Here is a 20,363-nt window from a genome sequence, read left to right as displayed (position 1 = left end):
AGTCGTGCATCAACATAGCAACAGCCTATAGGTTCAACAGCGTGAAATGAGTCATCACGTCAGAGTCATATTGAACAGACCCCTAACAAGGTCCCACCTGCTCTGGCTACTCAGCTTCAGTGCATAGCCCTAGAGTATGTTCAATTCTTTGACATTCACTCGTTTGAAGGACTTGCTATTTCGAGAGTGATACTGTATTAGTGAAACATTTTCCTATTGTAAGCCTTCTGCTACACATATTCAGCACCTACGCTTAGTGTCATCGTGACATCTTCATTGGAAAAAAATGCTATTGCTAGAACTTCTAATAATAATTTTATGGAAAACTAGTAGAAATGTATAGAAAATGCCGATTTCCAGCTTTGTATTTGAAAAATATGACACTGTTTCAACGCAAGCTTGGTGCCGTTTTGCTCCCTTTCTCTGGTTCGCAATGCGCGTGCGCTCTGCATCCATATGTGTACCACACTTCGAGGAATTTGTAAGCTTAAATAAAGATGCTCAACGTCTCGGCTCGGCGGTGCCTTCGAATCGGCGAAACTGATTTATCCTGAAAGGAAAACAGAAGAGCAGAACTCAATATAGGATTTTAACACACCTTTCCACAACCCATTAAAGTCATAGTGTATCATAAATCAATTCCAGCTATGGAATTGAAGAAATCAATTTCTGATACCGAGCGCTCATTGAAGAGCTACGGCTCTGTATCGGAAACGGAATGGACAAAAGACAAAGGTGAGCGTCATTCATTGCAAAGTAACGTTTTGACCTTTTATAATGGTTATTGCTCTGTGCAAAATAAAGCATGTGGTTTCAGATAGGGGATGTTGCGTTGCAAAACAACACCCGTTAATTGCAATGGGTCCGTGCATCTTTATTGTTTCCCAAATGTCATTCCCAGTGCCTTGAAAATAGAAAACATCTCTATGCATGTGCTTTGCTTTCAATGCATTTTGGAGGTGCACGTATGTAATACACGTATGTAATACCCCATATCTACTAGCCTATTTCCATAACACTAAAGAAGGACTGAAATATGCCCAGCTCTTCGCTTTCAGCTGACTGTACATTCCAAAGTTGTCTGACTGGGTCTTTGGCCTAATATATTGAACTGCACCCCTTCCAGTCGATGGATGCAGCAGGGTAGAACAAGCTAGAAGCCTACCTGCTGGGCTGTGAGTGTGTGAGTCAATACCAGCATCACCAGCACTGATACCAGCAAGAAAGATGATATAAACAAACTGTAGAGACAGGCAAGAGATTTTCATCCTCCTTGTTTTCATCCCTTTTTTTATCAGTAAGATATCAATGCATTATGAAAGGTATTTCGAAGGAAGATACATTTTAAAATAAATGTTTCAATAATGTTGTTTATATGACGTGCCACGGTCATTGTTCTTAATTTTACTGGTATCTATTTGTGATGTTATGGGTAGGCTAGGCTACCAAGCTGTCATCAGAACAGTATGATATATGTCTAATAATACAGACATAAAGAGAGTCATGGGGGGTAAACAGAGGTCAGAGGTGAGAGGTCAGATGTCAGAGGTCAGGAATGACAGAGTCATAACAAGAGGTCATATTGTGTGCTTTATGTAACCAGAGATCCACAGCAGAGAGTCCTGTCATGAGTCAGCCTCACACACCTACAGGGGTTAAGTTCAATATTCACTTGACTTATACCGGTAGTTATGTTTCATTGTCTATTTTTGTGTAGGACTGTCTGTGTGACATCTGTATAGGCCTAACTGCAATTATGACTGTTTATCTGCATTCAGATGCTCACAATGTCTTCCTGTGCTATTTGACCATAACAGCCTGAATCAAACTTTCAGCAGAAATCAGCCCATTGGATCTTGGAATAATATATTCTTTGAGTGTCCTCTTCATTAATTCCATTGTTAGAATAGGAATGAAAAAGAGAGACGAGAGGAGAGTGGTGTGCAGAAAGTCTGAGATGAATTCTTCAGCTCATGAATATGAATAGAAGAAGACTGCATCTATTTTTAGAGATAGACTCTCTTTCCCCATTCTCCTTCCCCATCCAGTACATACACCCCCCCCCCCACACACACACAGACAGACAGACAGACAGACAGACAGACAGACAGACAGACAGACAGACAGACAGACAGACAGACAGACAGACAGACAGACACACACACACACACACACACACACACACACACACACACACACACACACACACACACACACACACCTATTCATCATTCCCTTCCCCTGGTTCCTCCTTGTGTGTTCCAACTTTCAACTTCCATCTGTGTTGGGAGACGCATAGCTGAATACTAAAACACAGTGGGGAACATTAGAATTAACACAGTACGTCTGGGCGCTGTTCATTAGGAGGAAAGCAGACTGAAACAGGGAGGGGCTACCAGACTTTGTCCAATAAGAAAATCTCATGTTCGTTTTCCATTACAAAACCTTTTTTTTTATCCATTGCATGCCCTAATGAACATAACCCTGAAGTGGCTGCTACGCAGATGATATTCACATGGCAGATCTGCTCCTCCTCATCAAGCAGACGTCTGTCCACCCTCCTCCTTCTGTCAAGGCTCTCATTATGCTGATCAGTTGATTGATAAACAGATGTTCAGGGTATTGATTAGGCAGTTTGTTTTAATGCAATTAGTGCGATTACATTGGGTTAATAACTAGCTTGGCTCTGCCAGTGATGACAGTGAAGCTACATTGATAGGGAAGCCTGGTATTTCTAATAATAGTGACTGTGGGAACTGGGGAGGATGAAATGATGCTGTTACTGTATAGATTTAGAGCTAGATTCAATCCGTATTGCGGAAGATCTGCATTAAAATGTCAAGGTATTTTCCCGATTGAGTCGACATATACAGCATTGTCCGCGAACGCGGGAACCTTGCCTTTAAATTTCAGCTATAAGGCCGTGATACTTCAGCGATTATTATTATTTAGGCTTTTGCTTTTCGATACAGTTCTGTCTGTAGGCCATACTGGGTCTGTTTTCCTGTAGTAGGTTTAGCATGATTCTTACTTTGTCTTTCAATGCTGCCTTCCATGGTGCCCACACTAGCATACCACGAAGAATGCATGCCCAATACATTGCTTCATACTAATTGGTATGGTGCTGTGTATGTTGGAACAGAGCCTCAGTCTTCCATACTTAAACATTTGCCATGTAACCAGGAGTGTATCTGAAGACCCCCATGAGTAATATCTTCCTCCTCTCTAATCCTGTTGATGGCTGAATGTGGACTACTGAGTACGGGAGTGTGTGCTGACTGAGTATGTACTGCATTAAGATAACTTCCTCAGCTCAGAGCAGTCGGCAGTTTAGATCCTTTGGGTGTTGTTCATTATAGACCTGGCTCTCTGCCATCATAATGGGCCAGTCAGGATTTTGTGTGGCTCGGTCCTATTGACAGTCAGAAGCAACTTGTGTGTGTGTGTGTGTGTGTGTGTTCGCGTTTGTGTCTTTGTATGAGGTAGAAAGAGAGTAGCGAGGGAGAGAAAGAGGAGAGAGGGAGAGAAAGATAGAGATAGCAGTGAGGGGTAGAGAAAGGGAGAGAGAGAAACCACTTGGTATAAATCCTCCACAGTTTACCAAACTGTGTTATTGACTGCAGAGACAACTATGTTGGTATCAGCAATGTTTTCATGCTGCGGTTACCACAGCAGGGAAAACACGGCCGCTACTTTTTATTCAAGGACTCGACGTCAAGCTAAGCATTGAATCTCATCAGCTATGAACAGTCACAGGATGCAATTTCGATTCTTGTTACATTTGTCTTAGACAAAAACAGTCACTCAAATGAATGTCAAAATCTCTTCCAGCCAAAAAGAAAAACAATAGAGGGACAAAATTGAGGTGACATCATTTTTTGTTAGTTGCTTCCGAGATTTGGAACGCCACTACTTTCCCTTTTGTCGATTGTCTTTAAGAGTCCTGCCTCCACATTAGCACCCTGTAAAGGTCTCTGGATGGATAGCATTACCAGTAGTTGGTTGAGGAGTCACAGAACAGTCAGTTCACCATTCTGGCCTCGTAGCCTGTCTCTCTCCATAGAGAAAATCTGTCTGGAAGGCCTGTCTCCCAGCAGTACTGTACAGTACGTCCTTCTAACCCTGACTGAAATATTTAAGCCCTGCCTAGTGGGGGATGGGAGGCTATAGTTTACAATGGATGTCCAAGGTGTGACATTAGAGGATAGGTGGTTGCCCCCTAGGCCTATGCCACAGGAGGTTGGTGGAACCTTAATTGGGGAGGACGGGCTCGTGGTAATGACTGGAGCGGAATTAGTGGAATGGTAACAAATACATCAAACACATGGATTCCAGATGTTTAATGCCATTCCATTTCCATCGTTCTGGCTGTCATTATGAGCCGTTCTCCCTTCAGCAGCCTCCTGTGACCTATGCACTCTTTCTGACAATGGTAGCGTGATGATTGTTCTGTGGCTTAGTGCTATTGACTGCAATATGCGTTTATTAATCACCCCCAGTTTGCTTTCTTGCTGACATAGGTTACACATTGGAGAAGCCTAGGATTATTGTTAGTAGTGTGTTCAGTTGGTTGACATTGGGATTGCGATGATCATTCAGTTGCTTATTCTGGCCTCACGTGCTCGTGGAAAATGGGAAGTCGTAAGTCTGACATGATTGTGTTGAAGTGATTTTGAAGTCGGAACAATTCTTTAAACAATAAGATTTTAGCTAGCTAACATTGCCAATAAAAAGTTAGTCAGCTTGTTTAACATTGACAATATGGTGAAACTAACTACATTCTCCATATTGATAAGGTTGTAATTGTCAAAAACAGATTTTTGGTTCAAAAGGTGAAAGGTTGTGGTGAAACTTCACAACTCAGCAACTCGGCTAACAACCTTTTCTCCAAGTTTCCCGCTTGGAGGGTTATTAAAGTGAAATTTCCCACTAGGAACTAGGAGCTCACGATAACTCCAATAGCACTTGAACGCTGCATTAGTGACTAGCAATATAGGTTTATTATTCCATCAGTTTGCATTTCTATTGGCTTCACTGTGTTGCTATGTCCGGTCTTTGATTGCTATTGGTTGAATAGGTGGCTTTGTGAGGTCATTGGCCCCGGTTCAGGGTGAATTAGTCCAATCGGTGAAGAGTTACTCCAGGTCATTGATCTATGTCAGTACCAGTATCAGATTTCTCTCATCTCTTTGGCTTGAGGCCCTTCCCACTGTCTGCATCCCAAATGGCTTTCTATTCCCTATATAATGCACTATATAGGGAATAGGGTGCCATTTGGGAAACAACCACTGCCTTCAAGATCTCAACCCGTCAGCCCTTCCAAAGCCTCACTAACACTCAGAGTCAGTGACTCCTTCCATTATGTATTTTTATGCTCTTGATTCAGTGAGCGTCACACCAGAGTGCCTGAGCATCTGGCATCGAATTTAAGGTAGTCAGCTACTTCTTTCTTAGTCATCAGCCAATTTACTAGAACCTTCTATTCCTTTTAGGTGGGCACTGTGAGACACAATGACACATACCGTAGCTATCATCTGGACTTGTCTAGGTTTGCCAAGAAGCACTTTGACAGTGTGTGAGTGAGTCAGGTTTTTTGCTTTGAAGACCAGCTTTTGCTTTGAAGACAAGACTTGAAAAAGACAGCTCAAAAGCAACACCGTGCTTTTCATTTAGTCAAGAGAGAAATTCCATTTACATTTCAGATAATTTACTATGCGTATCTTGTCCCTTGACTGACTCGAGCGCCACATTCATAATTTGGACGTTGGATGGAGCAGGGAGTAGTGTTGTATTACTGTAAAATAAATCTGGCAAACAAGCTTTGGGCATTGTACTGGATAAAGGGAGGGGAATAATATGCAAGGCTAGACAGTAATGCAGTAATGCTTGGCAGGACCAAGTCCATTGTGATTCCATGTACTGTTCTTTAAGTCAGAGGAAGGAGGGAATAGGGAATAGGTCTCCTCTTCAGACTATTTGATGGTGCCAACAATAGAATAGGCCCTTTGGTACTGAAGTCCAGAAGTTGGTATTGTATTGGTATTTTATGAATGATCTATTGAAATATTTAAGACCAAAATATTTAGAAATCCCTCCCTCCTGCCCTTCTCCCGATGTGTTAGAATGATGTAACTCACAATAGTGTTAAAACACAAAGTTTCCTCTCTCCCTCCAGGTCAGTCAGATGTGTCCATGGCAGAGAGCATCATGTCTCCAGATGAGATTGAAGTGGAGATGGCTCGCATCCAGCGCCTCAGGGAGGTGCTGGTAAGGAGGGAGTCCGAACTGCGCTTTATGTGAGTACTGTACAGAGACCATCAACACCACGCTAAAATAATTACAGACTGCGGCTTTAATCAATCAATCAATCAAATGTATTTATAAAGCCCTTCTTACATCAGTTGATGTCACAAAGTGCTGTACAGAAACCCAGCCTAAAACCCCAAACAGCAAGCAATGCAGGTGTAGAAGCACGGTGGCTAGGAAAAACTCCCTAGAACGGCTAGAACCTAGGAAGAAATCTAGAGAGGAACCAGGCTATGAGGGGTGGCCAGTCCTCTTTTGGCTGTGCCGGGTGGAGATTATAACAGAACATGGCCAAGATGTTCAAATGTTCATAGATGACCAGCAGGGTCAAATAATAATAATCACAGTGGTTGTAGAGGGTGCAACAGGTCAGCACCTCAGGAGTAAATGTCAGTTGGCCGATCATTCAGAGTATCTCTACCTCTCCTGCTGTCTCTAGAGAGTTGAAAACAGCAGGTCTGGGACAGGTATCACGTCTGGTGAACAGGTCAGGGTTCCATAGCTTCAGGCAGAACAGTTGAAACTGGAGCAGCAGCACAACCAGGTGGACTGGGGACAGCAAGGAGCTATCAGGCCAGGTAGTCTTGAAGTATGGTCCTAGGCCTCAGGTCCTAAGAAAGAAAGAAAGAAAGAAAGAAAGAAAGAAAGAAAGAAAGAAAGAAAGAAAGAAAGAAAGAAAGAAAGAAAGAAAGAAAGAAAGAAAGAAAGAAAGAAAGAAAGAAAGAGAAAAAGAGAGGGAGAATTAGAGAGGGCATACTTAAATTCACACAGGATACCGGATAAGACAGGAGAAATATTCCAGATATAACAAACTGACCCTAGCCCTCCGACACATAAAATATTGCAGCATAAATACTGGAGGCTGAGACAGCAGGGGTCAGGAGACACGAAGACGTGTTGGATTTGAAGAATATTGAAGCTCATTGGAATAGATACATTGAATTTCCATTTTCTTCCAAGAGTGGGTGAATGTATTATGTACATTAAAGAGAGTACGTAGACTCTTTGGGACCCTTGAAAATAATGACACCCATACACATAAGCCTAACAGGTTTATACTGTGTATCCTGATGATCATGATATTATCCTGATGTAGATGTAATAAAGCCATATTTCTGACACTGTGAATAATCAGTTAACTTGATTGCCAGCCTGCTCCATGCCAGTACAGAAAGGAGTTGGCTAAAGCAGAGACAGAACCGTATCCATTCTGTTACAGTGCCTTCAGAAAGTATTCACACCTTTTCCACATTTTGTTGTGTTACAGCCTGAATTTAATATATATTACATTTGTCACTGGCCCACTCACAATACCCACATAATGTTCAATTAAGAAAAAATGAAAAGCTGAAATATGTTTCATCATCATCATTTACATTTTAGTAGACGCTCTTATCCAGAGCGACTTACAGTAGTGAATGCATACATTTCATAATTTTTTTCTCCGTACTGGTCCCCCATGGGAATCGAACCCACAACCCTGGCGTTGCAAACACCATGCTCTACCTGTTCAACCCCTTTGTCATGCCAAGCCGGCCTACAAGTTCAGCTGTAAAACAAGTCACATAATAAGTTGCATGGACTAACTCTGTGTGTAATAATAGTGTGTAACATGATTTTTGAAAAACTTACACGACTAGACAGGGCAACTGACACAAAGAACCCAGCTGACACTACAAGAGGCAAGGAGCTAGGTCCTGGGGGCATGGAGGAGCAGGCTATCACTTGACCTGAGGGTGTGGGTAGGTTTATGGAGGGAGAGCAGTTCTTTGCCATGAATACACTGGAAAGTCAGCAGAAGGGTTTTGAATTCAACCCGGAATGAGACAGCCAGTGCATAGATGCCAGGATGGGGATGATGTGATGGTGTTTCCTCACTCACATCAGGAACCTGGCAGTGCTGTTCTGGACGTATTGGAGCTTCTGAGGACTCCTGTCAGGGATCCCAGTGAAGAGAGTAATCCAGCCTTGAGGAGATAAAGGCATAGATGAGCTTCCTTGCGTCAGACTGAGTGAGGGTGGGACGGAGTTTGGCAATGTTCTTGAGGTGATAGAATAACACTTTACACAGTCGTCTGATGTGGCTGTCAAAGGTCAGGGAGGAATGAAGTTGTACAGGCAGATTGGAATCTGAGGGGGAGAGAGGGGTGATCTGTCCTGCAATGATGAGATGTGTTAACAGTGAGTGCTGGACCTGGTGGGGGGTGCCAAGAAGTAGGGCCTCAGTTTTGCTGCTGTTCAGTTGAAGGAAGTTTTGCTTCATTCGTGCCCTTATCTGCTCACGGCAGGTGTTCAGACGGGCACTTGCATCAGAGGGACGGGGGCCATTTTTAGATACAGCTGGGTGTCATCAGCATAGCAGTGCAATGTGATTCCATGCCGGCTGATGACACGACCGAGGGGGACCATGTACAGGACAAACAGGATGGGTCCAAGAACAGATCCTTGTGGGACACCACAATACTCATACTCAGTCCTGTCTGAGAGGTAGGAGTGGAACCAGCTCAGAGCTGATCCAGACAGTCCGATGGTGTCCCGGGAGGCGTTCCAGGACGATGGGGTGGTTGACAGTGTCAAACACTGCTCTCAAGTCCAGGACGATCAGGAGACAGGGGGAGCCTGCAGCCGCCATCAGCAGGTCGTTGGGGATCTTATTGGTCTTGTCACAGTGTCAGTTGACCAGATGATCAGAAGTTCATGCTTGATTTTCAGGGGATCTTCTACCACCATATTGTGTCGCTATTGAGTTATAAACATTGAGAAAATATACAGTGAAATGTTTTGGTGTGATGGCAAATACAATCAATAGAAACTGGAAAGAGATCGATGGAAGTGTGGCTTCATTAGCTTGTGTAACAGTGTAGGTTCCGTCCCTCTCTTCGCCCCAACCCGGGCTCCAACCAGGGACCCTTGCACACATCAACAACTGACACCCACCGAAGCATCGTTACCCATCGCGCCACAAGAGCCGCGGCCCTTGCAACGCAAGGGGAAACCCTACTTCAAGTCTCAGAGCGAGTGACGTCACTGATTGAAACGCTATTAGCGCGCACTACCGCTAACTAACTAGCCATTTCACATCGGTTACACTTGGATGGCTTCATCAGTGAACAGTGATGCCAATACCTCCAGCTATGTGTGACTCAGACACACACACACACATTCTGTAGCAGATGGAGTGGCAGAGTGCAAAGCCTTCTGGATGCACCGTTGGGTTCTAGTGAGTGAGTAAACAACACATGGACGATAGGGGATATTGAGGAGGAGAGAAAAAGATGTTGAGGTTGAGAGACAGGAACAAGTGAGTGGGTGAGAAATTACAGGGGCTCGAAAGAGCAGAGGGAGAAGAGGCTGAAGAATGGGAACAGGGGAGAAAGAGGGAACTACAGGAGGTGGAGAGAGATGTAGGGAGGATAGCAGGGAGAGGGATGGGGGAAGAGGAGGAGGAGGAGAGGGAGATGAAGAAGAGGGACAGGTAGAGAGTGGAGGAGGCAAAGGGGGAGAGGGGGAGGTGAGAGATGGAGGGATGGAGGGAGGGAGGGAGGGAGAGGAGACTGAGGAGGAACAGGGAGAGAGAGATGGAGGGAGGAGGAGGAAGGAGAGGTGTTGGGAGCTGGTGGATGAGTCATCAGTCTGTGATTTACAACAGAGAGACTTAAATCCCTGGTAGCTGTCACAGCGCTGCAGAGAGAAAGGTAGGGATGGATGGAGGGAGGGAAAGGAGGGGAGGAGAGGAAGAGAGAGGTGAATGTGAGGGGGTGGAGAGGGAGAGAGGGAGAGAGGAAGGGGGCAGAGAAGAGAGGGGAAAGAGAGAAAGAGTGAAAGAGGTCGTGATGGAGGGGAGGAGAGGGAAGGATGGAGGGATGGATGGGAAGGAGTGGAAAGAGAGAGAAGGAGAGATGGAGGGAGGGGAGGTGAAGAACAAGGGATGGAGGGAGGAAGGGGAGGAGAAGAGAGGGGGATGACATGACAGAGAGGTACCAGTAGGGCCCTCAGGGTGGGTCTTCAGGACCAGAGGATCTGGTAGAGGAGTGATTCATTTAACACTTTTCATCTGCCCACACTATTCCCTATATCACTGTAAAACACTATTTTTATAAGATATCTGTCAGTATGACTGCACAGTGTGTTTATTATGTACTGGGCCGCATTGATATATAGTAGGGCATTTTTATGTTAGGAAATGGATAGAATGAATAGCGGGCCCCATACCTTTTCAAATCCTATCCCGTTCCCCCTAGCTCACAGATCTGAAATAACAAATTATGTCAATAGGCCTCCAATAGCCAGGTCACTTAGAGGAGCCAAAATGGAACAGGGCCATAAAATCACACTGTGCTTTACCCTTCCTAACTGGAATAAATGTTGTTGTCTTTTCCAGGGCGGATGACATCCAGCTCTGCAAAGACATCATGAGTCTGAAACAGGAGCTGAGGAAGGTGGTAACTGTACCAGGTAACTAACAGCAACAAATAGAGACAATCACAGTCACAACAGTTCCACTGCCCACAGCTATCCTACCCAATAACAGGCAGAAAAATCGACCATATATCAACCATATACCTGAGGTATATATTTAAGCAACAAAGCACAAGGGGGTGTGGTATAAGGCCAATATACCACGGCTAAGGGCTGTTCTTAGGTGCGACTCAACACGGATTGCCTGGATACAGCCCTTAGCAGTTGTATATTGGCCATATACCACAAACACCCGAGGTGCCTTATTGCTATTATAATAAGGATTGGACCCTTTTTTTTAACATTTTTGCCTAAAATGACATACCCAAATCTAACTGCCTGTAGCTTGAGGACCTGAAGCAAGTATATGCATATTCTTGATACCATGTGAAGGAAATACTTAGAAGTTTGTGTAAATGTGAAATTAATGTAGGAAAATATAACACATTAGATCTTGCATCTTTGAAATGCAAGAGAAAGGCCAAAATGTAATATTCCAGGCTAGGCACACTTTTTAATTTAGCCATTAGATGGCAGTAGTGTTTGTACAAAGTTTTAGACTGATTCAATGAACCATTGCATTTCTGTTCAAAATGTTGTATCAAGACTGCCCAAATGTGCCTAATTGGTTTATTAATACATTTTCAAGTTCATAGCTGTGCACTCTCCTAAAACAATAGCATGGTATTCTTTCACTGTAATAGCTACAGTAAATTGTACAGTGCAGTTAGATTAACAAGAATTTAAGCTTTCTGCCAATATCAGATATGTCTATGTCCTGGGAAATGTTCTTGTTACTTACAACCTCATGCTAATCACATTAGCCTATGTTAGCTCAACCGTCCCTGCCGGGGGGGACACTGATCCCGTAGAGGTTAAAAAGATTTTAAGCTTTCTGCCCATGTCAGATATGTCCTGGGAAATGTTCTTGTTACTTACAACCTCATGCTAATCACATTACGGCACGTTAGCTCAACCTCCCCGTGGGGGGCGACACCAATCCCGTGGAGTTTAAACTGGTTACCAACGTCATTAGAGCAGTAAAAATAAATGTTTTGTCATAACTGTGGTATACGGTCTGCTATACCACGACTGTCAGTCAATCAGCATTCAGGGCTCAAACCACCCAGTTTATCAATAACCATATATCCAGGTAACTAACGGCAACACAGACATCACAACACCTCCACTGGCTGCCCTCTCCTGTCCTATTGCCTTTCCTATAATACCTGGCAACAGAGAGAAAAATGTACCATATAGAATTAACCATATATAACTACAGCCAAGAAATCCACTTCACCGCCCTCCCCTGTCCTATTCTACCCGGCAACATAACAGGGAGAAAAATGAGCCATACTGTGTATCCCTCTAGGAAATAGAACAAGCATATCAGGATGTATCCTCAATGTACCCTTAGCTTAGCCAAATTGCTTATGCATGCTGTAGAGCACGTGTCAAACTCATTCCACGGAGGGTCGAGTGTCTGCGGGTTTTCGCTCCTCCCTTGTACTTAATTGATGAATTAAGGTCACTGATTAGTTAGGAACTCCCCTCACCTGGTTGTCTAGGTCTGAATTGAAAGGAAAAACACCCCTGCTGTAGTGAGTATAGACCCAAAAATAGGGTAGAGGAAAAAAACTGCTACTGTATGCAGCTACCTACTGCTACATGGTGAGGTGATTTGTGGGTAGGTTCACTGCGGTAAAGTAGCCGCACAATTGATTGTAACTCTCAGGGACATGGGAGAGTTATGAGGCGGGGAGGTTCTTCCCCTCAGGTAGTTTAAGCAGGCACAGTCATAATGGCCACACAGGCGCACAAACACACGCACGCATAGCTAACCGTAATGGCTATATGAGCCAATGGTCCATTTCCTGAGACTGTGGCCAAAGATTATTTCAACGAATACTACTTTATTTATACTTTCCTCCACAAATGATGTTAGGTCTATTTGTGGCCACGGCTGACAGCAGATGGAGTCAAATAGCCACTACAACTTCACAACTCTACAACGTCACAGTCTAGATTTAGCTGTCTAGCCTGGTCCCAGACAGAACAAACAGATCTGGTACCAGGCTAGTTTCTCCTTTTACTTATGAACTTGTGATGACATAGTGACTGGATCTGTATTAGTGATCATCTGGAATCGCAACAAACAAGAACAATGGAATGAATTGTTCATTAGAGCACACATAAAGCCTACATACTGTACAGATGCCATACTGCTTACATAGAAGCTAAATCCAGGACATTATGCAGGACATTCATTGACATTTAGCACACATTCCAAATCAAATCTAATTCCTTACACCATTATGAGTCATAATATACCATACTCTATGTATCAATATGTATGTGACCCAACAAGCTTTGTTATTACCTCAGTACAGAGAAAGGCAATAGCCCCGCTGCTTTTCCTTTTCCATTTGACATTCCGATTTCTGCATCCGTCTATGCATTCCGGGGACACTATGACTCCAGGGAATGGCTGTACGGATCCAGTTCTATCCCGGTGGGAGAGAAAGAGCTGAGACTGCACTCCTCTCCTGCTTGGTGCCTCAGCTTTCCCACCTACTATTACTACTGTCAACAACACTGCACACTGTTCTCCATCTATTGCTGTGTGTGTGTGTGTGTGTGTGTGTGTGTGTGTGTGTGTGTGTGTGTGTGTGTGTGTGTGTGTGTGCGTGCGTGCGTGCGTGCGTGCGTGCGTGCGTGTGTGTGTGTGTGTCCCACAAGCGTGCATGCTCAGCCCTCTCCTGTACTTCCTGTTCACCCATGACTGCACGGCCATGCACGCCTCCAAATCAATCATCCAGTTTGCAGACAACACAACCGTAGTGGGCTTGATTACCAACGATGACGAGACAACCTAAAGAAAGGAGGTGAGAGCACTCGGAGTGTGGTGTCAGGAAAACAACCTCTCACTCAACATCAACAAAACAAAGGAGATGATCATGGACTTCAGGAAACAGCAGAGGGAGCACCCCCCTATCCACATCAACAGGACAGTAGTGGAGAAGGTGGAAAGTTTTAAGTTCCTCGGCTTACACATCACAAACAAACTGAAATGGTCCACCCTCACAGACAGTGTGGTGAAGAAGGCGCAACAGCGCCTCTTCAACCTCAGGAGGCTGAAGAAATGTGGTTTGTCACCTAAAACCCTCACAAACTTTTACAGGTGCACAATTGAGAGCATCCTGTCGGGCTGTATCACCGCCTGGTACGGCAACTGCACCGCCCTCAATCACAAGGGTCTGCAGAGGGTGGTGCGGTCTGCACAACGCATCACCGGGGGTAAATTACCTGCCCTCCAGGACATCTACAGCACCTGTCACAGGAAGGCCAAAAAGATCATCAAGGACAACAACCACCTGAGTCACTGCCTGTTCACCCCGCTACCATCCAGAAGGCGAGGTCAGTACAGGTGCATCAAAGCTGGGACCGAGAGACTGAAAAACAGCTTCTATCTCAAGGTCATCAGACTGTTAAACAGCCATCACTAACACAGAGAGGCTGCTGCCTACATACAGACTCAAATCATTAGCCACTTTAATAAATGGATCACTAGTCACTTAAAAATATTTTTTAATAATGTTTACATATTATTCAACTTTAATAATGTTTACACTTTAATAATGTTAACATATCTTGCATTACTCATCTCACATGTATATATTGTATTTTATACCATCTATTGCATCTTGCCTATGCCGCTCGGCCATTACTCATCCATATATTTATATGTACATATTCTTATTCAATCCCTTTACATTTGTGTGTATTAGATAGTTGTTGTGAAATTGTTAGATTACTCGTTAGGTATTACTGCACTGCCGGAACTAGAAGCACAAGCATCTCGCTACACTCGCATTAACATCTGCTAACCATGTGTATGTGACCAATAAATTTGATTTGATTTCAGTGTGAAGGTCAGGGGAATAAAGTCAAAATCCTTTCCAGAGAATTGGATACGGAGTTTATGAATATATGACTGCTTATGCAAATGAACCCATTGGGCTCTGGTCAAAAGTAATGTCCTGTGTAGGGCATAGGATAACATTTGAGATGAATTCCATTAATATACGACTGCTTATGCAGATTCCCCCATTCAGACAGGACATTGCATCATTGAACAGCATTTGCATATTTTGTCTCCCGATTAGTTCTCATGAATTAAACACAAGGAGGACTATTTAAGAATCTAAATATCTAGGACTCTATTCAATCCGCATCGCAGAATTTCAGCTTTACAGCATGATTGAAATTTAAATCAAATCAAATCAAATGTATTTATATAGCCCTTCGTACATCAGCTGATATCTCAAAGTGCTGTACAGAAACCCAGCCTAAAACCCCAAACAGCAAGCAATGCATGTGAAAGAAGCACGGTGGCTAGGAAAAACTCCCTAGGAAAAACTCCCTAGAAAGGCCAAAAACCTAGGAAGAAACCTAGAGAGGAACCAGGCTATGAGGGGTGGCCAGTCCTCTTCTGGCTGTGCCGGGTGGATATTATAACAGAACATGGTCAAGATGTTAGAATGTTCATAAATGACCAGCATGGTCAAATAATAATAATCATAGTAGTTGTCGAGGGTGCAACAAGCACGTCCGGTGAACAGGTCAGGGTTCCATAGCCGCAGGCAGAACAGTTGAAACTGGAGCAGCAGCACGGCCAGGTGGACTAAGGACAGCAAGGAGTCGTCATGCCAGGTAGTCCTGAGGCATGGTCCTAGGGCTCAGGTCCTCCGAGAGAAAGAAAGAAAGAGAGAATTTGAGAGAGCATAAAGGCAATGTCCCGCTTTAGTAGAGACTGCATTCACGGTATCACTGCATATGTCGGCTCAACAGGAAATTACATTTACATTTCAATCACTTGAGCTTTACAGATTGAATAGGGACCCTAATGTTTGTGATGTGAATCACTATTTGGTAGCATGCGCTGCCTTCCCAGGAAGTTTCCTCTTCCCCTGTAGCTCAGTATCTCACAAATGTTGTATCAGTTGAGAAATGTATTTAATATAAGATAAAAATATACTTTTTAGTTTGATATAAAACATCAATCATCTTTCAAATCTAACCCCCTCTTTACCTCCCTCCCTCTATCCCCTTCCCTCTCTTCTTCCTCCAGAGAGAGAGAAGACCAAGAAACAGAGACAGTGGGAGGAGGAGTTGATCCTGAAAATCCATAAACTGGTGCAGAAGAGGGATTTCCTAGTGGACGATGCAGAGGTGGAGAGATTAAGGTAGAACTGTGGTCCGAGGGAGGTGGAGGGAGGGAGGTGGAGAGAGTGAGGGAGGTGGAGGGAGGGAGCTGGAGAGAGGGAGGTGGCGGGAGGGAGCTGGAGAGAGGGAGGGAGATGGAGAGAGGGAGGTGGCGGGAGGGAGCTGAGAGATTAAGGTAGAACTGTGGTCCGAGGGAGGGAGCTGGAGAGAGGGAAAGAGATGGAGAGAAGGAGGTGGAGGGAGGGAGCTGGAGAGATGAAGGTAGAACTGTGGTCCGAGGGAGGTGGCGGGAGGGAGGTGGAGGGAGGGAGGGAGCTGGAGAGAGGGAAAGAGATGGAGAGAGGGAGGTAGAGGGAGGGAGCTGGAGAGATTAAGGTATAACTGCCCTACGGCCTGAGGGAGGGGAAGAGAATATGGTCTAACTGCCAGACAGTCTGAGGGAGGTGGAGAGATTACAGTCTAACTGCCAGACAGTCTGAGGGAGGTGGAGAGATTACGGTCTAACTGCCAGACAGTCTGAGGGAGGTGGAGAGATTACAGTCTAACTGCCAGACAGTCTGAGGGAGGTGGAGTAATTACGATCTAACTGCCAGACAGTCTGAGGGAGGTGGAGAGATTACGGTCTAACTGCCAGACAGTCTGAGGGAGGTGGAGAGATTACGGTCAAACTGCCAGACAGTCTGAGGGAGGTGGAGAGATTACGGTCTAACTGCCAGACAGTCTGAGGGAGGTGGAGAGATTACGGTCTAACTGCCAGACAGTCTGAGGGAGGTGGAGAGATTACGGTCAAACTGCCAGACAGTCTGAGGGAGGTGGAGAGATTACGGTCTAACTGCCAGACAGTCCGAGGGAGGTATAGAGATTACGGTCAAACTGCTACACAGTCTGAGGGAGGTATAGAGATTACGGTCTAACTGCCAGACAGTCTGAGGGAGGTGGAGAGATTACGGTCTAACTGCCAGACAGTCTGAGGGAGGTATAGAGATTACGGTCAAACTGCTAGACAGTCTGAGGGAGGTGACACATAACCACAGTTCAACTCCTTATCATCTCCACTTCCTCTTCTACGTTGGTCCCCCTTGGTCTCTCACTTACTCCCCATCCTCTGCCTGCTATCTTGGTCCCCCTTGGTCTCTCACTTACTCCCCATCCTCTGCCTGCTATCTTGGTCCCCCTTGGTCTCTCACTTACTCCCCATCCTCTGCCTGCTATCTTGGTCCCCCTTGGTCTCTCACTTACTCCCCATCCTCTGCCTGCTATCTTGGTCCCCCTTGGTCTCTCACTTACTCCCCATCCTCTGCCTGCTATCTTGGTCCCCCTTGGTCTCTCACTTACTCCCCATCCTCTGCCTGCTATCTTGGTCCCCCTTGGTCTCTCACTTACTCCCCATCCTCTGCCTGCTATCTTGGTCCCCCTTGGTCTCTCACTTACTCCCCATCCTCTGCCTGCTATCTTGGTCCCCCTTGGTCTCTCACTTACTCCCCATCCTCTGCCTGCTATCTTGGTCCCCCTTGGTCTCTCACTTACTCCCCATTCGCTGCCTGCTATCTTGGTCCCCCTTGGTCTCTCACTTACTCCTCATTCTCTGCCTGCTATCTTGGTCCCCCTTGGTCTCTCACTTACTCCCCATCCTCTGCCTGCTATCTTGGTCCCCCTTGGTCTCTCACTTACTCCCCATTCGCTGCCTGCTATCTTGGTCCCCCTTGGTCTCTCACTTACTCCCCATTCGCTGCCTGCTATCTTGGTCCTCCTTTCTTTGACATGGAGATTACTTACAGCAACGCTGATATGAGATTACAGTGTGTCTGTCATTCAGTGAATGTATGGAGTATTGAGGATATTGAGAAGTAAACTGCAACGGACAGATTGCGAGACATTCTTGGAAACAAAGCAATGTGCATGGAGATTTTATGTGCCGTAAATAGTCACTAACTTTATGGAATAGGAGTATGGCTGCAGGGTATGTTACAGTCTGGAATGTGACAACTGTTTAGGGGCAAATGCCTTGGTACGTACATATGGGGCTATTCTATAGACTACAGACTATGTGACGTTTTCCCATTGAGTAAGGGGTAACCACTAACTGTAACCCATATCCTCTCTACAGGGAGCAGGAGGAGGACAAGGAGATGGCTGAGTTCCTGAGACAGAAGCTGATGCCTCTGGAGAAGCTGGCCAGAGAAGCTGCCCAAAGTGAGTAGTATCCTTCATACAAAACACACGCTAGTACATAATCAATAGCTTAAATTCAATACACGTGTAGGACGCAGTGCAATGAAATGCTTACAGGTTCACCCACTTGACAATGCAACAACAACATAGTCATGGTCACAGTGGCCTTGATGAAAATGCTCAAGTACATATTAAAAGCACATATACAGTAAAGATGTAGATATGATATAATACCAAGCAGATTAATCGAGTGGCAACAAGGGACAACTGACAAGCCACGTAATGGAATTAGTGTGATAGCAGCTGACTCAAATCTTATCAGAATATCGATTCGAGAACAGAGTCTTAGTTGTTATGGCGTTGATTTAATCTAATCATGGCTTGGACTTCATTCAGATTCAAAGATGGGAATCTTAGAGAAATGGCTGTGCCTTTTTCCATTTCCATCTAAAACCACAGAGAACGTGTCCAAATGTGCACCCCTATACGAGCCCCTGGTAGGAGTGCAAAAAGTAGCGCACTATGTTGGGAATAGGGTGCCTATGACATCTCAGATTTGCCCATACTCTCTTACCCCAGATCCCCAGAAGCCCAAGAGACAAGTCCCTGATCCTCCGCCCACCAAGCCGACCATCACCAAGTCCATCACCATCATCAAGGACTGCTGCGGAGCCACCCAGTGTTGTATCATGTAACCCATGGTTACAGAGGAGTTGAGGACAGTACACCCTCCCATTCACAGCACCACCCTAGTAACAACAACACAGTCACACTGTACATCTGTCACCTGACCTGGTCTCTTGGTGTCATATCACCTATAGTTACATCATTTCCTGTGATCCAGAGAACCCTGGTGCAAAATGGACACCCATATAGAGGTGATAGATGGACAGGCATGGCCACATGTAAATACAGTAAATGATGGAAATGAAATCCGTGGCACTATATAATGTTAAAAGGCAATTGGAAATTGAATATATGGGACCTGTACAGTATTGTAAGCAAGCAACATAAGCTACAATGACATTTCAATTGACCAATTTATATTCATTTAGGGACTCATTACATCCCTCTTGAAACATTCTTCAGAGATCAATAATGACATATATTCCTCGGATTTATAAGCACAACATCCCGTACCGAACCACAAACGCATCATACCAAGGTTCTCTGTCCACCAGGAAATGACATCATGACTTAATTGTTATTCACCATGTCATTTTGATAACGGGTATTTACTGTATGCTTCCATTCCAACCCTTTAACGGAACAACTAGAACTCCTCTCAGACTTAGGACTGTATGCTTAACAGGGTGGGGTCAATACCATTTCAATTCAGTCGATTACTTACCGAATTACCAGATTTTAAAATGAATTGATCCAACCCTGATGCTCTGGAACTGTAGATAATGAAACACTTCACTCACTGCAGTACATTTTTTTTATCCCTTTATTGTAAAGGTATACTTCCTATATAAACAGTATTACTGAACACAGTTGCTATGATACCATTTACATTGGCAAGCTGCAACAATCGCATGATTGAGTTATTTTGTTATTCTATGATGTATATTAACGTGTCAATAACCAGTATACACACATTTATGTTGCTAAGACAAAGTCAGCCTTACACCTGGTCATTCTTATCTTCCCCAAAACATAGTGGTAGTTATTACCATGGTATCACTACAATATTATTCATGGTTACAATGAATAAGTATTGGAAGGAAAACAATTAGCGTCATACTACAAGTCTTGCAATTTCTACGGCAAAACAAGAGGTGAATGCAATTCTTTATTGTACATGCCTTTAAGATTCTGGAAAAGAGTTTGTTGGAATCTAATGTTTGTAGAAGATTAGGGAGTCCTGTTCAACAAAGTGACCCTCTACTTCAGATTATTTTCCTCTAACCCCACGCCTCCCTTTGGGTAGATCTCATAAGTATTTTCCTTGACTCATCAAGTCCTTCTCCTTGCTTCCATCAGAGGTTTTGAGAAGCAAAGAATTGAGGAAAACACTGAGACCCATCCCTGGACTTTGTTCTGTAGTATATTAGTGATGCTTTAATGTCCGAATTGAACAATATGCATAAATGAGCCGAAATTACCTGTACATATACAGTACCAGTCAAAAGTTTGGACACACCTACTCATTACAGGGTTCTTTATTTTTACTATTTTCTACATTGTAGAATAATAGT

The 20,363-nt window shown here is 44.4% G+C and overlaps 1 protein-coding gene across 1 annotated transcript; it reads left to right on the top strand.

Annotated features, from left to right (window-relative positions):
• Positions 1 to 354: 354 nt before the first annotated feature.
• Positions 355 to 19,782, top strand: LOC115147286 (uncharacterized protein C16orf45). Its single transcript, XM_029689451.1, has 6 exons — positions 355 to 735; positions 6,176 to 6,296; positions 10,688 to 10,761; positions 15,896 to 16,010; positions 18,098 to 18,183; positions 18,742 to 19,782. Exons 1-6 carry the CDS (start codon positions 648 to 650, stop codon positions 18,855 to 18,857), a joined length of 600 nt encoding a protein of 199 aa, XP_029545311.1. The 5' UTR covers positions 355 to 647; the 3' UTR covers positions 18,858 to 19,782.
• Positions 19,783 to 20,363: the final 581 nt, after the last annotated feature.

The sequence above is a fragment of the Salmo trutta genome, chromosome 14, assembly GCF_901001165.1.
Source record: "Salmo trutta chromosome 14, fSalTru1.1, whole genome shotgun sequence".
Lineage (NCBI taxonomy): Eukaryota > Metazoa > Chordata > Actinopteri > Salmoniformes > Salmonidae > Salmo > Salmo trutta.
The sequence above is the reverse complement of the archived record's forward strand: the minus strand, read 5'-3'. Positions and strand labels throughout refer to the sequence as shown.